Genomic DNA, 20312 nt, shown 5'->3' on the forward strand with positions numbered 1-20312 from the left:
AACGGATAAGAAAGGATTTACTTTTGGCCCTCAAAGGGCTTCTAAATAAAGCTCAGGGTTTGGAGACTTACTGGATGTTGGGATGACTAAGTTTCTCGCCTGGGAATAGAATGAATGCGGGTAGCCCTGAAAGAAATAGCTTTTCTCTAATTCCTAGCTACACCCTTCACTAGACATTCTAGAAAGATGATCCAAATCCCTAGGACGGCCAGTTTCGCAAACCACCTAATCAGGGCTGGCCACAGTAAGGGCAAGACAGCTTGAAAAGCCACTGAAGAGGACAAATAAGAAAAGTGTGGAGGATGTACACACAGGATTGTTTTAAGAGCGCTCGGATCGCCTACGCTGGCTGGCACTACAAAGGGAAAGGTGGGGCTTGGCCCAGAACTATAACTCCCAGAAGGCATCGGGTGGAGCACCAAGGTTTCCGGCCACAGGTTATTTCCGGTCTTTCGGGTGCTGACGTTCTCTTCCGGTCTGGTGGACCCCCGAAAAGCTTTTGGGGTGCGCACGGTGAGTCCCCAGGCTCTGAGGGGAGAGTCTCATATCCATGCATCACCCAGAGGCCAAGATTTAGCTTAGGAAGGGCAGGGAAGGGGAAAGGGCGTGCAGGCGGGAGGATGTGTAATCTGGGGAAGAGAGGGGAAGCGGGCAGAGCGGACTGAGCCCTCGGAGGGACCCAGGAGGATGTCAAGGGTGAGAATGAATGGGATCGCGGTGGAAGGGTGGAGAGTGGGATACAGCGTCGTGGGGGAAGACCCGCGGGCGCGCGGTGGGATCCGAGGGGAGCTGGGTGGAGGAGGAGAGGAGTAGCGGGAGGGCCGCCGCCGTGGGGGACTCGTGTGAGGGAAGCGAGGACGCTGCTCCAGGTCTGAGATCGGGCACTTCTAGGAAAGCCCTCTTCTGACCACAGGGCGCCCTCTCGGAAGGCCCCACTAGTTGGGGAACATCCCGGACCCCTGACTGGAAAGGCCCCTGGATATGTTGGTGCTGACACCGATTTCCGAGGGCTGAAGGGAGAGATGTCAGGGGAGTCTCGCACAAGGGTCAGCTCTGGTGGTCGATAGACTTCTCTGCTTTCATACCATCCAAAGATTTGATAGACTTTTCAGGGAGGATTATCAGGAAGATTTTGGTGATTTTTAAATGCTTGGGTTGACAGCTCACTCTGCTTCTTTTCTCCAAAGATGAGGTTGCTGGCATTTGTGTTGTTGGCTCTGTTTGCTGTCACTCAAGCAGAGGAAGGAGCCAGGCTTTTGGCCTCTAAATCACTGCTAAACAGATATGCTGTCGAGGGCCGAGACCTAACCTTACAGTACAACATCTACAATGTTGGCTCAAGGTAAGGAGGTCCTGGAGCTACAGGTGGGGCCCTTTTTAGGATTCTTAGATTTTCCACCTGGGAATAGGGACCAGTAGTGATTGAACTTTGGGAGAATTCCAGCAACAGACATCATGGTGAATGAATATACTGCTGGACCTACTTTGGGGAAAGGAGGACATTCTTACCTAAGCTACAAGAAACCATCTTCCACTTTTTTGGGTTGTAAGAGTTTCAGAGTGGGGAAGGAGCAAGAACTGTGGTGAAACAGGGAGAGGAAGATGAGAAGGCAGAAAATGTATGATCCCTTGTTACCCCAGGGGTATAAAGTTTCAGCTTCCTTTCTTGCATTAGCCTGTAAGCATTTCGGTTGCCTTTCTTGACTTTTATTCCCCTTAATTTTCTCTTCGATATACATCTTTCTCTTCTTCCCCTCCTTAAACACACACACATGAGAATAAATTGGGGAAAAAATGGATTTGGGTCTATTCCTTCCTAGATACTGGAGTATTTGTGCTTCTGAGCCATAGAATCCAGTCCTTGACCTGGATTCTTCAGTGCAGCAGACCCAAGTTGCTGTATCTATCTTGTAGTTCTGACATTTTAGGACATGCAGTTAGATTTGTGGATTGCTTTAATTTTATACCCATTGCTTACTAGCCTTTTTTATTTCCTCCATCCTAGTGCTGCATTAGATGTGGAATTATCTGATGACTCCTTCCCTCCAGAAGACTTTGGCATTGTTTCTGGAATGCTCAATGTCAAATGGGACCGGATTGCCCCGTATCCTCTTGACAGTGGGTGGTAAAGGCTGGTGTTGGAGGGAATGTTGTCAGCAAAGCAGCAGCGTCACTCCAGACGGTCTGGGTGTGCATGGCCATTCTTCTGTCAGCTCTCTGGATGAGATGAAGCAAGAAAAACTGGTGAAAGTTATGTGAACGTGCCTTAGGGTATATCTGAAGAAGGAAGTTCCTGAAGTCCATGTTATAAGCCGTGAAAATGTACTATTCTGAAAAGATGTAGACGCTTTAGATGTTTGTGGCCGGGCGAGGATGTTAAACGTGCAAAAGAAATTTGGTGGGATGTTAGTGCGCAGGACCCAGTGACCTTTCAAAGACTCTTATTCAGTGAGGCTCTTGGATCTACCAGTTACCTCCTGAGGGTTCTGAAGTAGATTTTTTCCCCCCTTATGAATTAAAGTATATTTAGATTTTCTGGTGAGGGTAAAGGTTCTCTTTGTGTAGTTCTTATTTTTGTTTTGTGTTTTCAAGAACTTCCTTCAGTTGTCATCAGTGAAAAATTTTCTGTGAGCTGAAGTGACTAATTTTTCAGCCCTAACAGGTGCTTTGAAAGTTTACTTCAAAAGCCTTGATGCTGAATTCAACTCAATAAACTCAATATTGAGTACATCATAGACCCCTTTCAAACTTGGCTAGGAAGACATCAGATTATACCAGACTTTAGACTTCAAAAACAGTCTGTAATTTTTATTGCAGAGTATATCCTAGGTCTGAAATCACCACATGTTGTCAGTTCTTCTTGTGAATGGTGCACGTAGTCTATAAGTTGAAAGGTTTTTACAACTTTAGTTTCCTCTTTTTCCCTTCCTTAACTCTTGGGCCAGCGCTAGCAACGTCTCCCACACTGTGGTCCTGCGCCCTCTCAAGGCTGGTTATTTCAACTTCACCTCAGCAACTATTACTTACCTGGCCCAGGAGGATGGGCCCGTTGTGGTGAGTTGCCCAAACCTGTAGCTGGATGGGGTTCAGATCTGCCTGCCTTTGAAAACCTTGCAGAAAAGTTCCAAAGCAGCCACTAAATTCTGAGGAAGATAAGAAGGACCAGAAACATAGGATATTGTCCTAAGGGAGGAAGTATGTTTCAAACTGTGAGGTCCCAGAGTAACGCTATTGAAGTGGATGGAGAGGGAGTGGAGAGGGCCACAGCCTTCACTTCCTCTTCATTCCTTCTACTTCTCTGGAATGTGTCATTTGTTGCCCAGTTTCCTGCCGTCCTTGCCCTTCTAATCTGTTTTCTGTGCTGCTGTCAGATGACACCCAGCCTCCACTGTTTCTGTGTATTTCCTTAGTACGCTCCTGCGTATCACATCAAGGTCGAGCTTTTCTGCTACTCCTCGCATGCCCTTGGGTCTCTAGCTCTTCTCTGCCTCTCCAGCTTTCTCTCCCACTCTCCACCAAGACCCTGCATCCTGGTGAGGCCAGGCTCCTCCCTCCTCCTCTCACACTTGGCCTCTGTTCTGTGTTTGGAGTATGCTCCTCCCCGTCTCAAGCCCCACCTTGGAGCTGCATCTCCTTGTTTCTGTTTTCTGCTTATATGACTGCTCTTTCCTCATTGTTTCAATAAACATTCATTCACTGCATCCAAACTTTTATAGCTCTTAGAGTCTATGTCCCTTGAACATTTAATTATTTACTGTCTTCAGTAGTTCTTTTTCTTATGTGTAGGTCTATCCCTCACCCCATCTCCCAGATTATTACAAACTTGAGGCCAGGGACTCTGTCTTAGATTTCTGTTTTCTATTACTGATAGAAACTCAGTAGTAAACAGTCTTTTGATTGGCCGGTGTAAAGGTCAGCAAACATTGATTGAGCCCCTGCAGTGTGCTAGGCTCTAGTGAAGACCAAGAAGATTAAGACACTGTCCCAGCCCTCAAAAAGCTTGGGTCACGAATTTATAAAGGCCTCTGACAGGACCATACAAGTGGGCTGTAGGCTACTTAGTGTACCGTAGGGAGGGGACTGAACAGAGTCACCCATAGAACTAAAAGAAATCTAAGATTCTCTAACATTCATTGTACTTTCTGAATTTTCTGTTATTTATAAACCACATGGAACCATATTCTTGGAATCCTAGTTATATTTTCACATCTGTGTCATTTCTGTTTTCAGAACCAACTGTAGGATTCTTTGCTTCTACCTGGTACTTGATAGGTTAAAAAACACAAAAATCAAAGGCTCAGCTGCCACTTTAGAACAAAGTTGTGTGCAGTGTGCTCCAAACACTTGGCCGCCACCTCAAGACAAAGGAATTTGGGCCAGACTCAGCAATCCCCTCCCCGCCCTGAGTAATGTACATTTAGGTAGGATTTTTATACTTTTCAGAATCTTTCTCATGATTTCTTTTGTGGCTCATGTCAAAGAAGTATTTCCACTTGAGGGTCAGGGAAATGATAAGGGCATGTCATTCCATTACACGCCTGGCCCTGAAGAAGAGCCAGCGGTGCTGAGCAACTCTTCCCAGAGTCTGAGGCTATGCTAGAAGGGTTTGATTTTAATATCAGCCACATACCTGGCCTGCCTTGTTTGCTAAATACTCATCATGTGTTTCTTAGGCCTCCTGGCTCCTAATTTCCTCATCTTCACAATGCATGGAATCATCAACTCAGACTAGTTCAAAAGCTTTTCCTCATCCTGAAGCCCTCTTAGGCCTTGGGGAACTCAGATTCTGCTGCTTAGAACTGGATTGGCTGGGACTGCCCTTTCTCAGAAGAGGAGGGATTGGAGACTTGCCTTAATGCCCTTTTCTTCTTTTCAGATCGGCTTTACCAGTGCACCTGGACAGGGAGGCATCCTGGCTCAGCGGGAGTTTGACAGGCGATTCTCCCCCCACTTCGTAAGCCTCGCTGTGTTCTCTCGCCGTTTCCCTGGGACGAGAACGCCCTTTTGGTTCTGGGGCCTCTGGTCCCAGGATATTTGTGTAGTTGGTTCTTGTCATATCGGTTTTTTGGTGTCTGATACCATCAGACAGCCATCAGATGCCTAGACTTACTCATGATTAGAGATTTTGGGCTGTGAGCTCACAATTGCTGGAATCAAAAAGCTGCCCTTTTTCTCTACTCAGCCTTGAGTAGAGCCCTGTCTTGGAGTCCTGAGTCTATTTTGAGGTTTAAAAGAGTATCTGCCTGGATTCAAAAGAGTTATAGAGCATCTGGAAGATTCAGTGGGAACTTTGCTGTGGTCCAGTCTAGGAGAGACTTTTTTGATGAGGAAATTCATTTATTCATCCATTTGGTGAATGATTATGAAGTTCCCCGTTGTGTGCTCAGTTCTGTGCTTTGCTTCGGGAGAACAGTGGTCAGTGAGACACAGTTCCTTCCATTAAAGATCTTAGCAGCTCATAGAGGACTCAGAGCAAGTCAGCGGGGGAAAGTGCTAAGAGGTCCTACACAAGGTGCCGAGGGGGTGGCACACAGCAGGACCAGCTAACCTGGTCCTTGAGAGTCACGGAGGGCTTTCTGGACGAGGTGAAGTTTAACCAGTCAAAGAGGAGGTAAGGAAAGGCAGGCACCCTAAGAAGAGGGAGTGGCTCAGAAGTGAGAAAAAATGAAGTGTAGTCCAGGAAGCACAAGAAGTTTAGCAAGGTCGGAGGGCAGAGTGTGGGGCAGAGGAGAGAGGGGGCCGGAGGGGTTAGGTCACGGGAGGCTTGACTGTCAGGGCTACATCTGGGCATCTCCTCCTCAAAGACTGTCTGGAAGGGAGAAACTTCCCTCCCAGTCTGGCTTGGGTCAGGTGAGCCTTTGGCTTCCCAGCTTGTGAGATAGAGTGGTCTTCAGAGAGCCGTTCTGTGTCAGGAGTGGTCAGAGAGGAAGCTTCCCACCCAGGTTCCGCTGGCCTGCCCCTTTCTCACTGGACTTCCTCCTTCCTGATCCTCTCCTGTGCCCGAATCCAGACCGCTAAGCACGGCTTTGTTGTCTTCCACAGCTGGACTGGGCCGCCTTCGGGGTCATGACCCTTCCCTCCATCGGCATCCCCCTGCTGCTGTGGTACTCCAGCAAGAGGAAGTACGACACGCCCAAAGCCAAGAAGAACTGAGCCGGGCTTCCACAGCCGCCCTTCCCGAGAAATCCAGGTGCTTTCCAGACTCCAAAGGGTGTCTCAAATGCAGTCTCTTCTCCCTTTGCCCTTGGCCACCTTCTCCTGTGTCCTGGCCTGCTCTGACCCGGCGCAGAGGACCAGGCCCAGGAGGCCGCGAGAGCCATACAAACAGGAACGCCGTTGGCAGCAGCCTTGAGCCTAGAGGGCCCTCTGGTGCGCCGCTGAGGTGCCGTGGAGTATCCTGCTGGCAACGTGAACTCCCCCAGAGGTCCGGGAGGGGGCAGTCAGAGACCGCCTGACACCCCCTCAGCCCCTGCCCTCCCCTCAGAGGAGGGTGGAAGATAAAAATGAAAGCTGTGGGACTCTTGGAGGCTATCTAGTCTCTGTTCTGGGTTAGGGAAGTGCTTACCAAATGAGATTTTCTAATAAAATTAATGCCACACTCACTGGTCCCATCACCTGGGTGGGCTCATGTTGCTTTTGGAGCTCAGGTGCTGAGCACCCCAGCTCCTGAGTTCTCACCTCTGCCATAGGGGTTGAGGGTCCTGTTCCCACAGAGATAGTTGCCCCCTTTCGCTACCATCCCTCACTTCCCTTTCTGTTCTCACCAGTCACCACCTGTTTCCCTGAGCCTTGCCTGTGCGCTCCTGTCCACAGCTAGAGGACACGGGATGCAGAAAGACGGTCTTCAGATCAGCAGCTGTTCCCATGCCCCAGGAGACATTCTGATCTGGTTTATTTACTGACTTGCTGAAAAGCTCTGCTATTCCTGGTTCTAGCCCTTCCTCTGTTTAAGAACTGGCTTTTCTTGAGCTTGAATTAATTTTATTTATTTGTAATTTAATTTTTTTCTTAATTAAGGTATCACTGATACACAATCTTACAAAGGTTTCACATGAGCAACATTGTGATCTCAACAGCTTGAGTTTATTTCTAATGCCTCTGCTTTGCACTCCTGCCAGGCAGAAACGCCTGGATGCCTTCGTTGTGCCCTGCGCGCAGCCTATGGCAAGGCAGTGGTTTCTGCTGCTGCAGCAGTGGAAGGAAGCCACTCTGGGCGGACTCTGTCCAACCCAGGAATGCCGTGGTCCGAGAACGGCCACCCAGGCAGGAGGGAAACCCAACAAACACCCGCTTTGTTCCTGCCACCAAGTTTCCCAGTTTAAATTCTGTTGGAGTTGGGGGTGCTGCCTAACCGGGTTAACCTTTCCTTCACCCAGCAGTCAGAGCCTCTGGGCCCCAGGAAGGATGAAAAGGACATGGAGACAACGGGAAGCTGCAAATGGAGTAGCCCTCCACCAGCTCACATCCCTCTTGCAGGGGCTGCAGCTCGGATGCCCCAGGACTGGCCAGGTCAGAGGGCGAGGAGGATATATTTGCCTTCGTTCATTGTGTTCCCGGTGGAGACCTGGGACTGGCTCAGGAGAATGGGGGGAAGCACTGGGTCAGAAGTTTGCGGTTGAAAACAAGTGCAGAGAGGGAAAAGGGAACTAGCGCGGTGAGTATCCTCGTGCTCACTAGGGCTGTGATGTGTTAGTCTTTGGAGGGCGGAACACGTTATCTCCCTCTGCATAGTCACTGAAAACAGGTGACAGGTTTAGAGGACAGGGTAAGCTTCCTAACCTGCTAGGTGATGGGAGAGTTCTTCCTCAGTCTGAACTCTGGGAGGCACTCCTTTCCCAAAAGCTGGGGCGATCTGTACCTTGCCTTGCAGAGCTCTGCACTTTGCATCCTGGCCCTTGTTATGAAGAAGGAGATGGGGGAACCCAGGCCTGACAGAGATGACAGGAGAAGCATTGGGCAGGCAATGTCACAAACACTTAGAAAAAAGGCTAAAGCCAGATCCTTCATCTCTGGAGAGCTCGGCTTCCTTGGAGTCAGGATGGAATTTGAGCCTCCCTCGAGTAGTGGAACTGGAGAATACAAGAGGCTCTAATATCTAGACAGGAAAACTTAGCTGGAATCGTTGGCTTTAGGGTTGAGCCCTCTTAACTTCCTGGGGTAATTTAATGGGAGGATGAGCAGTGGACGGCACGTTTGTGCTCTAATGCCAGCCACCCTAGGCAGCCGTGCCCCCGGCCTCGAGACTGTCTGCAGGTCTGCAGGAGAGAGGGCAAGCACTGGTCCTGTTTATATCTGTCCTGGAGATTGGCTTCCAAAACTGAGGGGCTCCTCCCCAAAAGGCAAAACAGATAGTAACCCAGCTGACAACATGTACCAGATCCTTACCACCCTGGAAACCAGCCTGCTATCCCTCCCACATCGTCCAGGCTTACAGCTGGCACCTGCCCACTCACACACCCAGCCCCAGTGCCAGGAGGAACCAACTACCTAGATTTCCACCCCCTTCACGTACTTGCGACTCTTACCGAAGAAAGTCCATGGGAATAAGAGTTTACGAGAAGCTCAAGTAATACAGCAGCTCGGTGGCAGGATGCCAGGTTACCAAGGCGTCATCCCCTGAGATCAGCTCAGCGTGCTGGAAGCAGCAGTGGGTCCTTGCCCCAGCTCTGCTACTCCCTGGCCGCGCGACCTCAGGGCCATCACACCCCGTCTCAGATCCTGCGTCTGCATCTGGATAATCACAAGATTGTTTCATTAGAGCATTTCTGAGGGCACTGCACCAGCAAAATGAGGCAGGTGTTGCTCCTGGGTTCTTCCAAAGTGAGAATGGCCACTGTCACTCATCCTGTGGTTGGAGCCTGGCCAGGCAGGAAAGGGCACACAGTTCCCATGTCTGCAGCAGCTGCCACCTTCCTCGCACCTACCGTAAGAGTTTTAAAGCAAGGACAGACCATGGATCACCTCCTCTAATATGCATTTAATACCTTAGCCAAGGGGCAGCTAGCATATTTATTAACTACTATTGGCTGGCATTTATGTTCCACTGTTTACACATACTCAGGAGGTCCAGTGTCTGCCTGCATGTCCTCTGCCTCAGGGAAGCAGTGAGGGTGAGTCAGAGCCCCCAGGAGCTGTTATCAGGGAGGGGTGGGGCCTGGGTCAGAGAGCCTGTGCCCGTATCCACAACAAGCCGGGAGTCATGAATGCTGAGCCTCTGGTCACCCTGTTCCAGGCCCTCAGCTGTAGCTGCCCTTGTCATCGCCCCTCCCTGTACTTTCATCACAGAAAATAGTCTTTCCTCCTCCCCCTTCTGTAACCTGCCTCTTAAAGGGACCAACAAGCAATTTTGAAGCCCAGTTTGAGAGAGGGCCAAGGACCTGCCCGACCCCAGTAGGACCTTGCTGTTGAGTACATTTCCAGCTGGGGACCTTTCCCAGAGAGGTCCTCTTCCTCCCTTCCTCACATCTACCCTACCCTCTCTGGATGGAGGCGGGGGTTTCCCTGGGATGTCAGGTTCTCACATACTCTCTCTGCAGAGTGACCCCAGCTTGGCTTCCTGAACCTGTTTCCCCAGGAGCCTGAATCCAGTGGCTGCCGTTTGTTCAAGGAATGCTGAGGACAGGGGGACCCCAGAATCCTCAGGCCCAGCAATGGCACCCAAGGGGTTAAAGGCCTGGGCCCAGGACTGTCTAGGATGTTTGAAGTAGGGCGGGGAGCGGAAGGGCTAGGGTAGTTGAAGAGGCAGCTGGTCTGGACTGTAATGAGTCCCCCGTCTCCTATGCAAACTTCTGGACCATGAGTAGTTCCTTTAAAAGGACTGAAAGACACCTCCACTACGGTGCTGGACTGGATTCTTAGAGAGGCTGCGTGAAGCAGGACTTTTTGCTAAATTGAAGTCCCCAGCTGAGGGCAGGAACAGGTCCCCCATCTTTGGTGTATCTCCCAGGCCAGGTGAGTTCCCCTCTTCCCCGGGCTCTTACCCCATGAATGGCCATTCCGCTGGAAGCAGAGCTCTTCCAGAACCCCTCAGCACTCCAGGAAGGCAGAGCAAGTCATAGCTTCCCCACCAGCCTCCTGCATTCAGCTCCCATTTTTCATTAGGGAGCACTATGTGGTGTATGTACGAATAGGGAATCACAGTCATTGCCAACAGTTAATTAACACTTACTACTTGTGTGACAAGTGATGCTAAACCCTTTATATATGTTCTTAATCTTCACAGTCTTATGGGGTTAATTGACATCACTCCAGTAAAGATGAGGTTTGGAAAATTTAAATAACTAACCCTTGTCAGTTAAGAGGTAAATTATAGAACTGAGGGCCAGATTCAAGTTCAGACACGAAAGTTCATTTTGGGTTTTTTGGTCTCTTTTTCTTAGGAATTATGGACAGGAAGGATGGTTCTGTGATTTTAAAACCTAGAGATGATAATTTATCCAGGATCCCTTCCTCTAGTGCCTGACATTGTTCCCTTTATCCTTGGGCATTAATTGTGAGATTGAAAGGGCCACCAACTCATGCCTGAGAGCCAGAGACTTCCAGATTCCAGATTACCCTAGCCATCAGTTCAGGGATCCTACTCTACCCACTTCCTTTAGCTGTCCCCTGAGATCTGATGGTTTAATTCCCTGGGACTCAGTGGCCAAAGTCTTCTCAGGTGTCTCTCTCTGAACCTCAGACCCTCTCTGGCCCCACCCTTCTGGCACAGCACCCAGAGTGCATGCCAAGGAACTGGCAGGAGGTAGAAGAGGGCTGATTGACTTTGCCCTGATTGACTTTGCCCCTCTCCTCCCTAGTTGCCACATGTCAGGGGCTATTCTGGATCCCAACAAGCCTCGTGTAGAACAAACATACAGGTCCAGGAGAATGGAAGAGGTTGGGGTCCCTGTGTTCAGTCTGCAAATCAGTTTTTTTTAAAAAGAAAGTGGTTACACTTGGAAGCCCAAAGCAGCAAGATTCCTGACTGATTCGTAAGCCTCAGATATCAAATAGGTAGAGGTGATTTAGGGTGGGGGTTTGAGATGCCTGATTCACTGATTTAGTAGGTGATGTTAGATTAAGGGGCTGGGGATGCCTGACTCTCTAGCTTTGAACCTCTGGAGTTAAGAGTTAAATACTAATAATAAAATTGATAACTCTGCCCCATGAGCTCCAGAGGCAGGTGGGTGCTACTCAGAAGTCAACTTGAAGCTGATTTGGGCAGAGGCTCTTGCCTGTACTTATCCCTGTCCCACTAAGGCATGGTACCCCTGCCCTACTACTGTATTTGTGCATAGACCCTTGTGAGTCCCCTTCTCTGTGCCCAATACCTAATAGGTGCTACAAGAATGTTTGCTGAATGACAGGATCCTGTACATAAACCCCTTGCCTTTCCTTTGATTTTTGGAATCGTGATACTACATCGTGCACTTGACAGGACAGCCAGAGAAGGAGAGTGAGTTCCAGGACACCAGTGGTCAGCACATAGCAAAATCTCATGTGTCTCACATTGAGAAATAGAGCGCAACGCAGCCAAGTCAGGCGAGGCGGGGAGGTATTAGAGATTTGGGTGCTATGACCTGCGACAGAATGGAGTATCTGGGGAGCAGGGGTGGGAAGAAACTGATGTCTAGGGCCTTCTCTATCTGAGGCTAAGAGAAGTCCTGCTTTAGTCCTCTCTGCAGAACACTGTTGGATTAATGATTTACTTTCCATGGGAGAAGAAGCAGGTGGGTTAAATTTTGAACCATCAAAGGGTTTTCTATGACTCTGTCCCCCCAGGGCTAGGAGACAAGGAAGAGAAGCCAGTAGACCATGCCATCTGGCCTCTTCCTTCCTCCCCATTCTTTATTATCTGGTTCTTTGGGTCTTCCCTATTACTGCCCCCCTTCAGGAGACTTAGGACCCCAGAGCCAGACCCAGAAAGCCCCCCAGGCTGTGGAAGGGCCCACCAGCACTGCTTGCAGTCTGCCGTGTGGGGCTGTGTGGCTGCAGTGCCCACCCCCAGTGTTTGCTGGCAGCAAACATAGGCAGAGCCCCACCTGTCCCCATCACCTCATTCAGATTTCTGAGATAACAGGGAGTAGAAAGGACAAATTTAACTTCTTTAGAGCCTACGTCTAATATCTTTTGGAAGCTGCTTCCTTTCTTTGGCTGGGAGGAGGGGGGCATGGGAGGTGGGGGTGAGTAACAATAATACCAGATTTCTTCCAAAACCAGCCAGCCACAAGCTGTCTTTGGGAGCTTGTCTTTTAGTTTCAGAAAAGAACTCGGCTCTATGGTGGGATGGATCTGCTTTGAAAACTGAGCTCCTCCTCCTACAGCTCCGTGACCTTGAACAAACTCCTTTACCTCTCTGGGCTGCCTTTTCTCCATACGTGAAAGAACGTATTTCATGAAGTGGCTGTGAAAATCCCACCCATGACGGAGGCACTCATTAGGCATTAACTCTCCTCCTGTAGGCTTCAGATGCTCTTTAGGAAATGGGTTCGTTGGGGTCTTCAAAGGCCCTGCTCCCCCAAGCACCTGGCAGAACGCCTGGTTGGTATAGAGTGCACCTCAGTGTCTCACTTTGATCTCTTTGTCCTCCTGCCTGAGATTTGGAGACCCAGTTGCTCTAAATCAGAGTCTGCAAACTTTTCCTGTAAAAACCCAGATAATAAATATTTCAGGCTTTGCGAGCCATATGGTCTCTGTCGCAACTACCGATTTTGCTGTCGTAATGCAAAAAACAGCCCTAGACCATATGTAAATGGATGAGCATGGCTGTGTTCCAAAGAAACTATTTATGAACGCTGAAATTTGAGTTTCATATAATTTTTTGTGTGTCACAAAGTATCTTCTGATTTTTTTCAACCATTTAAAAACGATAGCAGGACAGATTTGGCCCATAGGCTGTAGTTTTCCAACCCTTGCTTTAAAATTCCAGAGGCCACCCTGTCCCCGCCTTCTCTTTGAAGAGGACACCTTTGTCAGGGTTCATCAGAGCTCCATGGGACAGAAAAGCCATGTTTTACTGGTCCTTCTTGCTCTGGTCACGGGTATTCTCCTCTGTCAGAAGTTGTTTATAATTAGTCCCAATCACAGTTGTGTGTCAGCATGGGTCACTTATTCTTTCCCTCTCTCTTTTAAGAGAGAACAGTGCAGTAGCCATCATGAAATGCCTATTTCTGTTTCTGTCTGGGGCCTTCCATTCCATCCTGCTCTCCATTTCTTATGCCCTGCTGCTCTAAATAATAAACAAGAAGGATAGCATTTATTAAGGACCTAATATGTGCCAGCACAATGTTAGTTGCATTTCATACGTTGTCATTAAATCTCTCAGCATCCTTACAAGGTATCATTCCCATTTTACAGGTGATCTTGAAGCTCAGAAACATTAAGCAAGCTCCCAAGGTCATGCGGCTTATGAAAGTGGCAGAGCTAACAAATCTGACAGACTTCAAAGCCACTGTAGTCTCTGAGTTTTGAATAACAAATGTCTCTTTCTGTTAAAATATGATGTGCCTCCCATCTCAGCACCGAGTAGTGTCTACAAATTCCTGATGGCTAGTGTAGTCGCTGGAAGTTACACACTCAGAGGAGGGGGGCAGGAGAATCTGATGGTCTGTGTTGGTGGGGAAACCATCCGATCCAGAGGCAGGAAGATAAGCGAAATAACTTCTTAGAGCCCCTTCTTGCTTTCCTCCCCTGCCCCCATCTCAAGCAGAGTCTGATCCCAGACCCATTTCAGTATCTCCTATCCCTCTGCTCGGTGGAAGCAGTGATGTGACATGATGTGATCTCATTTGGGAGCTAAATAAAGCCATTGTGTGAGACCCAGCCCTGGCCGCTCCCCTGCACCATTTCCTGCACTCAGGAGGCTTGGGAAAGATGGGTGGGGGCTGGCAGAGAGCTAATGGAAGGAGCAACAAGGAAGAAAACCTGACCATGCACCTCAGCTTGCATTTCAGAATGTGGAAGAGGGAATATCTCTGGGAGGGGATTGAGGAAGCCTTGCTAAACTTCATCTCTTTGAAGGATAGAAGCGTTAAGTATTGATGTTGTAGCATGGAGGGGTGGAGTTTAGAAAACAGGAAAAAATGTTCTGAGAAATGGAATGAAGATTGAGGGAGATGGAAGCCCCATGGGTTCCATTTGCAGAGGGCAGAGACAAAGATGCTAGAAAAAGGGCAGATATTTGAGAAGATGTCGGATTGCAGCTGGTCTGAGCTGGAGTACGGAGAGTTCTCAGGATCAGAGAGGTCATCCACCCAGCCAGGGTAGCAGGGTACCGTCTCCAGCAGGTGGCATCTCCAGAATGCAGCCAAAGGAAGGGGTTTCGGTTCACTACATTTCATTCATCTTGTCAAATCCAGCTCTGCAGCCAGAACTGGGCAGGAACAGCAGACAGCAGCAGGTACCAGGGTGTAGCTCAAGTCATTTTTCCTCTTTTGTGGGGTCACTGAGTGCCAGACCCAAGATACTTACAGTACCCCTTAGTTCCTGTCCTGTTCCCAGTCTCGGTTCCTCTTTTCCTCATGAGCACCCCCAGCTCCTACTCTTCTCTCCTTTCAGCTTCTCACAATACTTTTTGTCAGTCCCCCTCTCCCCACCGCCAAGTCCCAGCCTTGGAGACCACTGGCCCTCAGGCCCTGTCCTGCTCCCTGCAGACCTGCCCAATCCATTTATAGCCAGCACATCAAAGGCCCTCAGCCTGTCTCTCCCTGTGGCTGACTGAGGGGTCCCGCTAGGTGGCTTCCAGACGTGATGAGTATGAGCAAACACAGGGCCTGCACCAGTTTCTTAGGCCTCTCCTGTCCTGTCCTTAGAGCCCCCAGCAGGACAGCAGAATGCCCTCTGCAGAGACCTAAGCACTCATTTCCTCCTTCCCTGAAGTACACTGGTGTGCAGTCCTCACAGGCACAAGCTCCTTTGTGGTTCCGGGTGGAAGGGGGCAGGACACAGGTTGCAATGAGAGAGGGAAAAGTAGTTTGAAGGAACAAATTTCCAACTATCTGGACTTTGGGTGTGGGGGGAAGTAAGATAACTTGGGGAAGGCTTGACACCCTCCCAGAAAGCCTGGGAGGAGGAGGATTCTGACTCACTGCTTCCGGTCCTGCTGGGTACTCCCAACATCCTAGTAGCTGGGGGTGGTCCTGGAGAAGGGGAGCCTGGGAGACTCATTCTAGCAGAGGGTCTACAGAGACGGGGCCTGCGAGTGAGGCGGACACAGGTATGCAGCACCCGTGAGTCCCCTTCTGCCCCTCCACCACCATGGTACTCTGGTATTTGGTACTTCTTTCTGGAATGGGGCTTATCTTTTCAGTTTAAGAATTCCTGAGGGTTCTTAACTCTGAAACACACCCAGGCAAGCCCTGATGGCAGCCAGGAGTGTTGGGCAGTGAGAACCAGACCCACTTGGGAGAGAGAGAGAAGGAATTTTGATGCTGGAGCCCTTCTCTCTGCACCACAGGGAGAGGTCACAATGGCTCTCTTACTCCCCTGTGACGGAAGTCTTAGAGGGAAGACACCATCATACTTCCACTCACGCACCTCTTCTCCTGCCTGCATTATCTGCCTAGACTCCTTCCCTCTCTAAATGTAGCTAGATCCTATCCACTCCACCCCTTCAGGTCCATCTCCCAGACTATTTACTTCCTTCTGTTTCCCTGGTTGAGTCCTCCAACTGGTTATATGCACCCGTTCCTGTGACAACACAAAGCCTTTTATTGAAACTTCTCCTGTGGCATTTGTCATTCTCTGGCCAGTCAGTCATTTGTGAGCTATGCTTTTGTCCATGTGCACACACATGCGTACAAGCTCACTAGACTGAGTTCCTCGAAACAGGAACAATATCTTTTTCTCTTAGCTCAGCTTGGTTTTCCACCATGAATGTGCTCAGTAAATGGAATAATACTGAGTGAATGAGTGAATAACAGTGTGCGGATGCATTGGAAAGAGCACTAGACAGGGAGTCAGAAAACCTGAGTTCTAGCCTTGGCTCTGCAGTTAATTCCTGGTGTGACCTCGAGCCAGCCGTTCTCCAGTGCTGGGCCCCAGGAAAGGGAGGGTGTCTAGATGCTCTAGGCCTGGCAGCCTACAACACTTTTCTGGTTTCAGGGTTCCAGAGTTCTGGAACTCACCCTTCTCTGTCTTCTTGACTCAGACTGGCCCGTGCGTGCCTCCCATGAACAGAGACATTCCAGAGGTGTTCCTCACAGGTGGAGACCTGGTGCCCCAGGGATACGCTCCTCGCCGCTGCCTATCTGTGGTGGAGACTGGATCGCAGCCGGAGGAAGAAGAGGATGGGGGGATAAGGACAGAGGGAGATGGCTCCTACGCTGTGCCCCTCCGAAGGTCCAGGGCTTTCCGCACCCATAACCATACCTACGACCCATTCAAAAGACATAGCTGGGGGCCAGGTAGGGAGCTCCAGGATCCACTGAGCAGGTAAACCCCCAGGGGACTGCCTGTCCCCCTTTCTTTCAAGTCCTAGACCTAGAAGAAAGTGCTTGGAAAGGAATGATAGGAGTTGAAGAGACCTGGGCTTCTCATCCCTTCCATGGAGAATCAGAACCCAGGTCCACTGTGGGCCCCTGGGGGGGATGGACGCCGCTTCTGGAAATGTGACTCTCCTTAGTGATCCCAGCTCCTCCTCTCTCCCTGGTCTCAGGGGCAGGAGGGGGCGGGCATAGGGTGGGGGAGTTAGAATCAGGTGAGTAGCAGGACATTTGGGCCTGACCGCCTCCACCTCCTACTTTGGGTTTCACAGAATTACACAATGGTGTAGGGCCAGCTCCCCATTGCGGGTCATATGGCCCAGTCTCATTTTACAGATGAGGAAACTGAGGCCCAGAGAACTTTGGGAGGTTTCTCGACAGGTGTTCTGGGGGTTAGGGCATTGAACCCGCCCCTTTCCCAGATTGCCACCTACCTGCCGGCTCCAGGCTGAGGCAGCGCCAAGATGTGTGGACAGCAGAGCACTGCCCGGAAGTCGGGGAGTAGCCACCCTTGCTCAGAAGTCTGCCTATGATTGGCAGAGGGAAGAGAGAGACCCATTTCTTCCCCATCTCCTGGAAAATCCCTGACCACTTCCCCAAACACAGAGGAAGTCAGAAAGAGGCAGCCCGGGGTCAGTGTGAGGAGTTTAGTATGAGTGGTCATTGTGAGGGCCTGCTAGCCATGAAAGGGCACTGTCCCTCTGCTTTGACGGTGGTCCCCTTCGACAGATTCCCTTAGCTCAGGTGAGTACACCAACCTTCTCTAGCTCCTGGGCAGGGCTGGCTGGGCTCAGGGAGGGGAGAGGCAACCCTGCACCTTGCCCCTGAATGGCTTGGGTGGGAACTCAGGTGAGAAGTCTTGCCCTCAGGGCTCATGGCACCTTCCTAGGAGCTGCTGGTCGAAGGCAGAGATGCCCTGGGTACCCACTGTGTGGTGCCAACTGTACCTCAGGGCCTGCCAAGTGTCACCTTTCACTATCAGGCACTAAAGGCCCCTTGGTTAGAGAGGTAAGGGAATCCTGCGCCTACCATTTAGCTGAGTAAGGGCAAAGGTGGGTATCAGAAACCAGGCAAAAAGTGAGAATCCAGCTTGCCCTTTGCCTCCCCTTGGACCGGCCTTCCTTGTGGAGGGCAGTACTGCCCTCTGACCAGCAGGGGCCACCCTTGCCTGCAGCCAGCTCTGCAGCTTTGCCAAAGGAGAGCCCCAAAGGGAGGCCAGTTTGGGACTGGGCAACAGGAAGGGCCGGGCTGGGACCAGCAGCAGGGCTGGGCTGAGGCGGTGTTCCTCCCTGGTGCCCGTTACTAGCCACTGGATACAGAGGGCAGTGGTGGCAATGTGTGTTTCAGGAGCAAACGGCAGGCATCAGGATGCGTGGGCCCCCAAGAGGCCCTATTACTGCAGAGCCAAGAGGAACTGGACACTTTTCTGGAATTGCAGCACCAAGGCGGCCAACCCTCCCATGTGGTATGGATGCACAAACCCCCACGGAGGCCACCGCCTTCCTTCCGCTCTCCTGCCCCCTTGCCTGTCCCGCCACCACCCTGTGCCTCTTCTGTTCTGCCAGGTGCTGGGTGTCTCCGTGCTCAGGCGTCGCTCTCCCTCCCCCTGAGCGAATCTGAATCTGTTGTCTGTGCCCCTCTGTCGGCTTCCCTGGGTCTCTATGCTCTCTCCTCCGCGCTTGTATCCTGCCTCTGTCTCTTTCTCTAAGACTCTCTGTTCTTGCCTGTCCGTTTCTGTGTGTCTGTGTTGATGTGGGTATCTCTGTTCCTCTCTCATTAAAAGGCCCCTGTGCCCCTAGTTGTTAACAACCACCTCTTTCTGTGAACCCCACATTTGTCAGATTTGGAACTGAACTTATTATTTGTGAGTTGAAACTAGGTAACTGGTACCCTGAAAGGCAATAGTTCTCTAATAAAATAATCATGGGTTATCAAATGAGAAAGGATGTAGAGATTGCCCAGCCTTCTGGTTTAAGGGAACGTAACTGGGGGATCTCAAACTGGGACCCTTATAAGGACCATTGAGGATGCAGGAGAGAGCTTTAGAGACAGCACTGGGTCGGCCAGCTAAGGAACCCGAGGACATGGGAATGTCTCCCTGCTGGTGACCAGGTTGCCTCTCCTGTGGCTCATCCTCCTGCTGGCCAGGCGTGCCAAGCCCATCACCCACTCTTCTCCATCAGCACCTCTGCACGTCTTCTCTCCCACTGCGGCCATGCAGGATGGCAGGAAGAACAGGGCTGGGCAGTCAGGCTGACTTCTGGATCCTTCATTTACCAGCTGAACAATTTAGTTCATCCTTCCACACATGAGGGTAACACAAACTATCATTTACAGTCATGAGTATTAGATGGAAAAAAGGTGGTGCAGTGCCCAGTACGGTACGGAGGCTGAGACACAGGATGAACGCAGAAACAGCAGTTTCTTGTTCCTCTCCTCCCTTCCATTCCTTTGTACTTCTTTCCCTCTCTTCCCCCTTTCCCCCCTCCTCCCCACATCTCCTCCCCTTTCTTGGTATTGTTCTCTTCTTTCCCCCTTTTCCCTAGTGTTTTTTTACTCTTTGCATGGCTTCCTGCTCTGCATCCTCTCCTCTCTCCTTCCAATCTTTAAGCACTTGCTCTTAATTTCTCCTTGTCTATACATTCCAGTTTTTTTGTTTCTTCCTGCAGTAGCAAGTATAAATATTCCACCACAGTCCACAGACCAAAAGTCAGAGTCATTAAGCTAGACTGAAGTTTGCAGACTGATGGTCCCCAAGTCTAGCTCCAAAATGTGTTTTCTTCAGCCATTATGGAGCTTACACTTTTTAAGATTCAGATGTCCTTAAATGGGACCTGTGCCTTCCAATTTGCCAGAGTTGCTAATGTGCTCTGCTGTATTTTCCCCTTTGTGTTTTAAATACAATATATATTTCAAAATTAGGTCCAATAAATCAACTGCCCTTCTCAAGTCAAAAAACATCACCAATGCACTTAACTTTGCTTATGTCTTCCTCTTTTATTCCCTTGCCTTCCCATCAGAGATAGTCACCATTTTTAATTGTCTTTATCATTCATTTACATTTTTATAGTTTTAACACAAATATATGTGCTACCTAATATTTCTTTTCTGTTGTTTCTGAGTTTTAAAAAATGTTATATTGTACAAAATTTTCTGTAACGAATTTTCATTCAACATTGTTTCTAATTTTTATCCATGTGTTGCAAACATTTATAGTTCATTCATTTTCATCCCATTTTTCTGTTAATGGACATTTGGATCATTTCCATTCTTTGTTTTTACGAAATGTATCAGTTTGAACATCATTTTATCCATCTCCTGGTGTACATTTGCAAGAATTTCTCCAGGGTATATATACCTTGGAGTGGAATTGTTAGGACATAGAGTGCACACATGTTCATTTTTACAAGATAATGGCAAATTTTTTCCACTTTCATCAGCAGTATGTAAGACTTGCAATTGATCCACATCCTTTCCAACATTTGGAGTCATTAGACCTCTGAGTTTTGCATCCTAGTGGTTATAAATACTATTGTGGTATTAATTTGATTTTATCCTTACTACAAATGCAATTGAGCATCTTTTCAAATGTGTATTGGTCATTTGTGTTTCCTTTTCTTTGAAATGCCTCTTCATGTCTTTTGCCCATTTTTCTGTTGCGTTCTTCAAGAGTTTTTCTTTATCGTTTTGAATGTGTTCTTTATATAATCTGAATACTAATCATTTGTTGTTATATGTGTTGCAATGATCTTTTCTCAAAAATGGAAAAAAGTGGCTTTTCTTTTCCCTCTCCTGTGGTGTCACTAAATAAAGTTTCTTAATTTTTAAAAAACAAACATATTTATTGAAGTA

At 49.3% G+C, this 20312-nt stretch overlaps 2 protein-coding genes across 5 annotated transcripts in view; both read left to right on the forward strand.

Moving 5' to 3' along the window:
• The first annotated feature begins 356 nt into the window (after positions 1-356).
• SSR2 (signal sequence receptor subunit 2) lies at positions 357-6602 on the forward strand. 2 transcript variants are annotated; one of them, XM_017673013.3, is made up of 6 exons: positions 357-513; positions 1188-1342; positions 2006-2104; positions 2946-3054; positions 4877-4954; positions 6043-6602. In XM_017673013.3, the coding sequence occupies exons 2-6, from the start codon at positions 1188-1190 to the stop codon at positions 6151-6153; spliced, it is 552 nt and encodes a 183-aa protein (XP_017528502.1). In that variant the 5' UTR covers positions 357-513; the 3' UTR covers positions 6154-6602. The 2 variants fall into 2 exon arrangements, with proteins under 2 accessions (XP_017528502.1, XP_017528500.1); XM_017673011.3 differs by lacking the exon at positions 357-513 and adding an exon at positions 555-696.
• Positions 6603-7354: 752 nt separating this feature from the next.
• Positions 7355-20312, forward strand: part of ARHGEF2 (Rho/Rac guanine nucleotide exchange factor 2) — a 46128-nt gene continuing 33170 nt past the window's right edge. The window contains exons 1-3 of one of the 3 annotated variants that reach the window (XM_017673006.3): positions 7355-7509; positions 16127-17468; positions 17808-17925. Coding sequence is in view for 1 of the 3 variants with exons in the window: in XM_073221796.1 (XP_073077897.1) it covers positions 7405-7509; positions 16127-16410; positions 17808-17925 (507 nt within the window). In the remaining 2 variants the exon portion in view is untranslated. The remainder of the gene's footprint in view (positions 7510-16126; positions 17469-17807; positions 17926-20312) is intronic. The other 2 variants (XM_073221797.1, XM_073221796.1) reach the window with 2 other exon arrangements.

Source organism: Manis javanica, chromosome 14 (genome assembly GCF_040802235.1).
Source record: "Manis javanica isolate MJ-LG chromosome 14, MJ_LKY, whole genome shotgun sequence".
Lineage (NCBI taxonomy): Eukaryota > Metazoa > Chordata > Mammalia > Pholidota > Manidae > Manis > Manis javanica.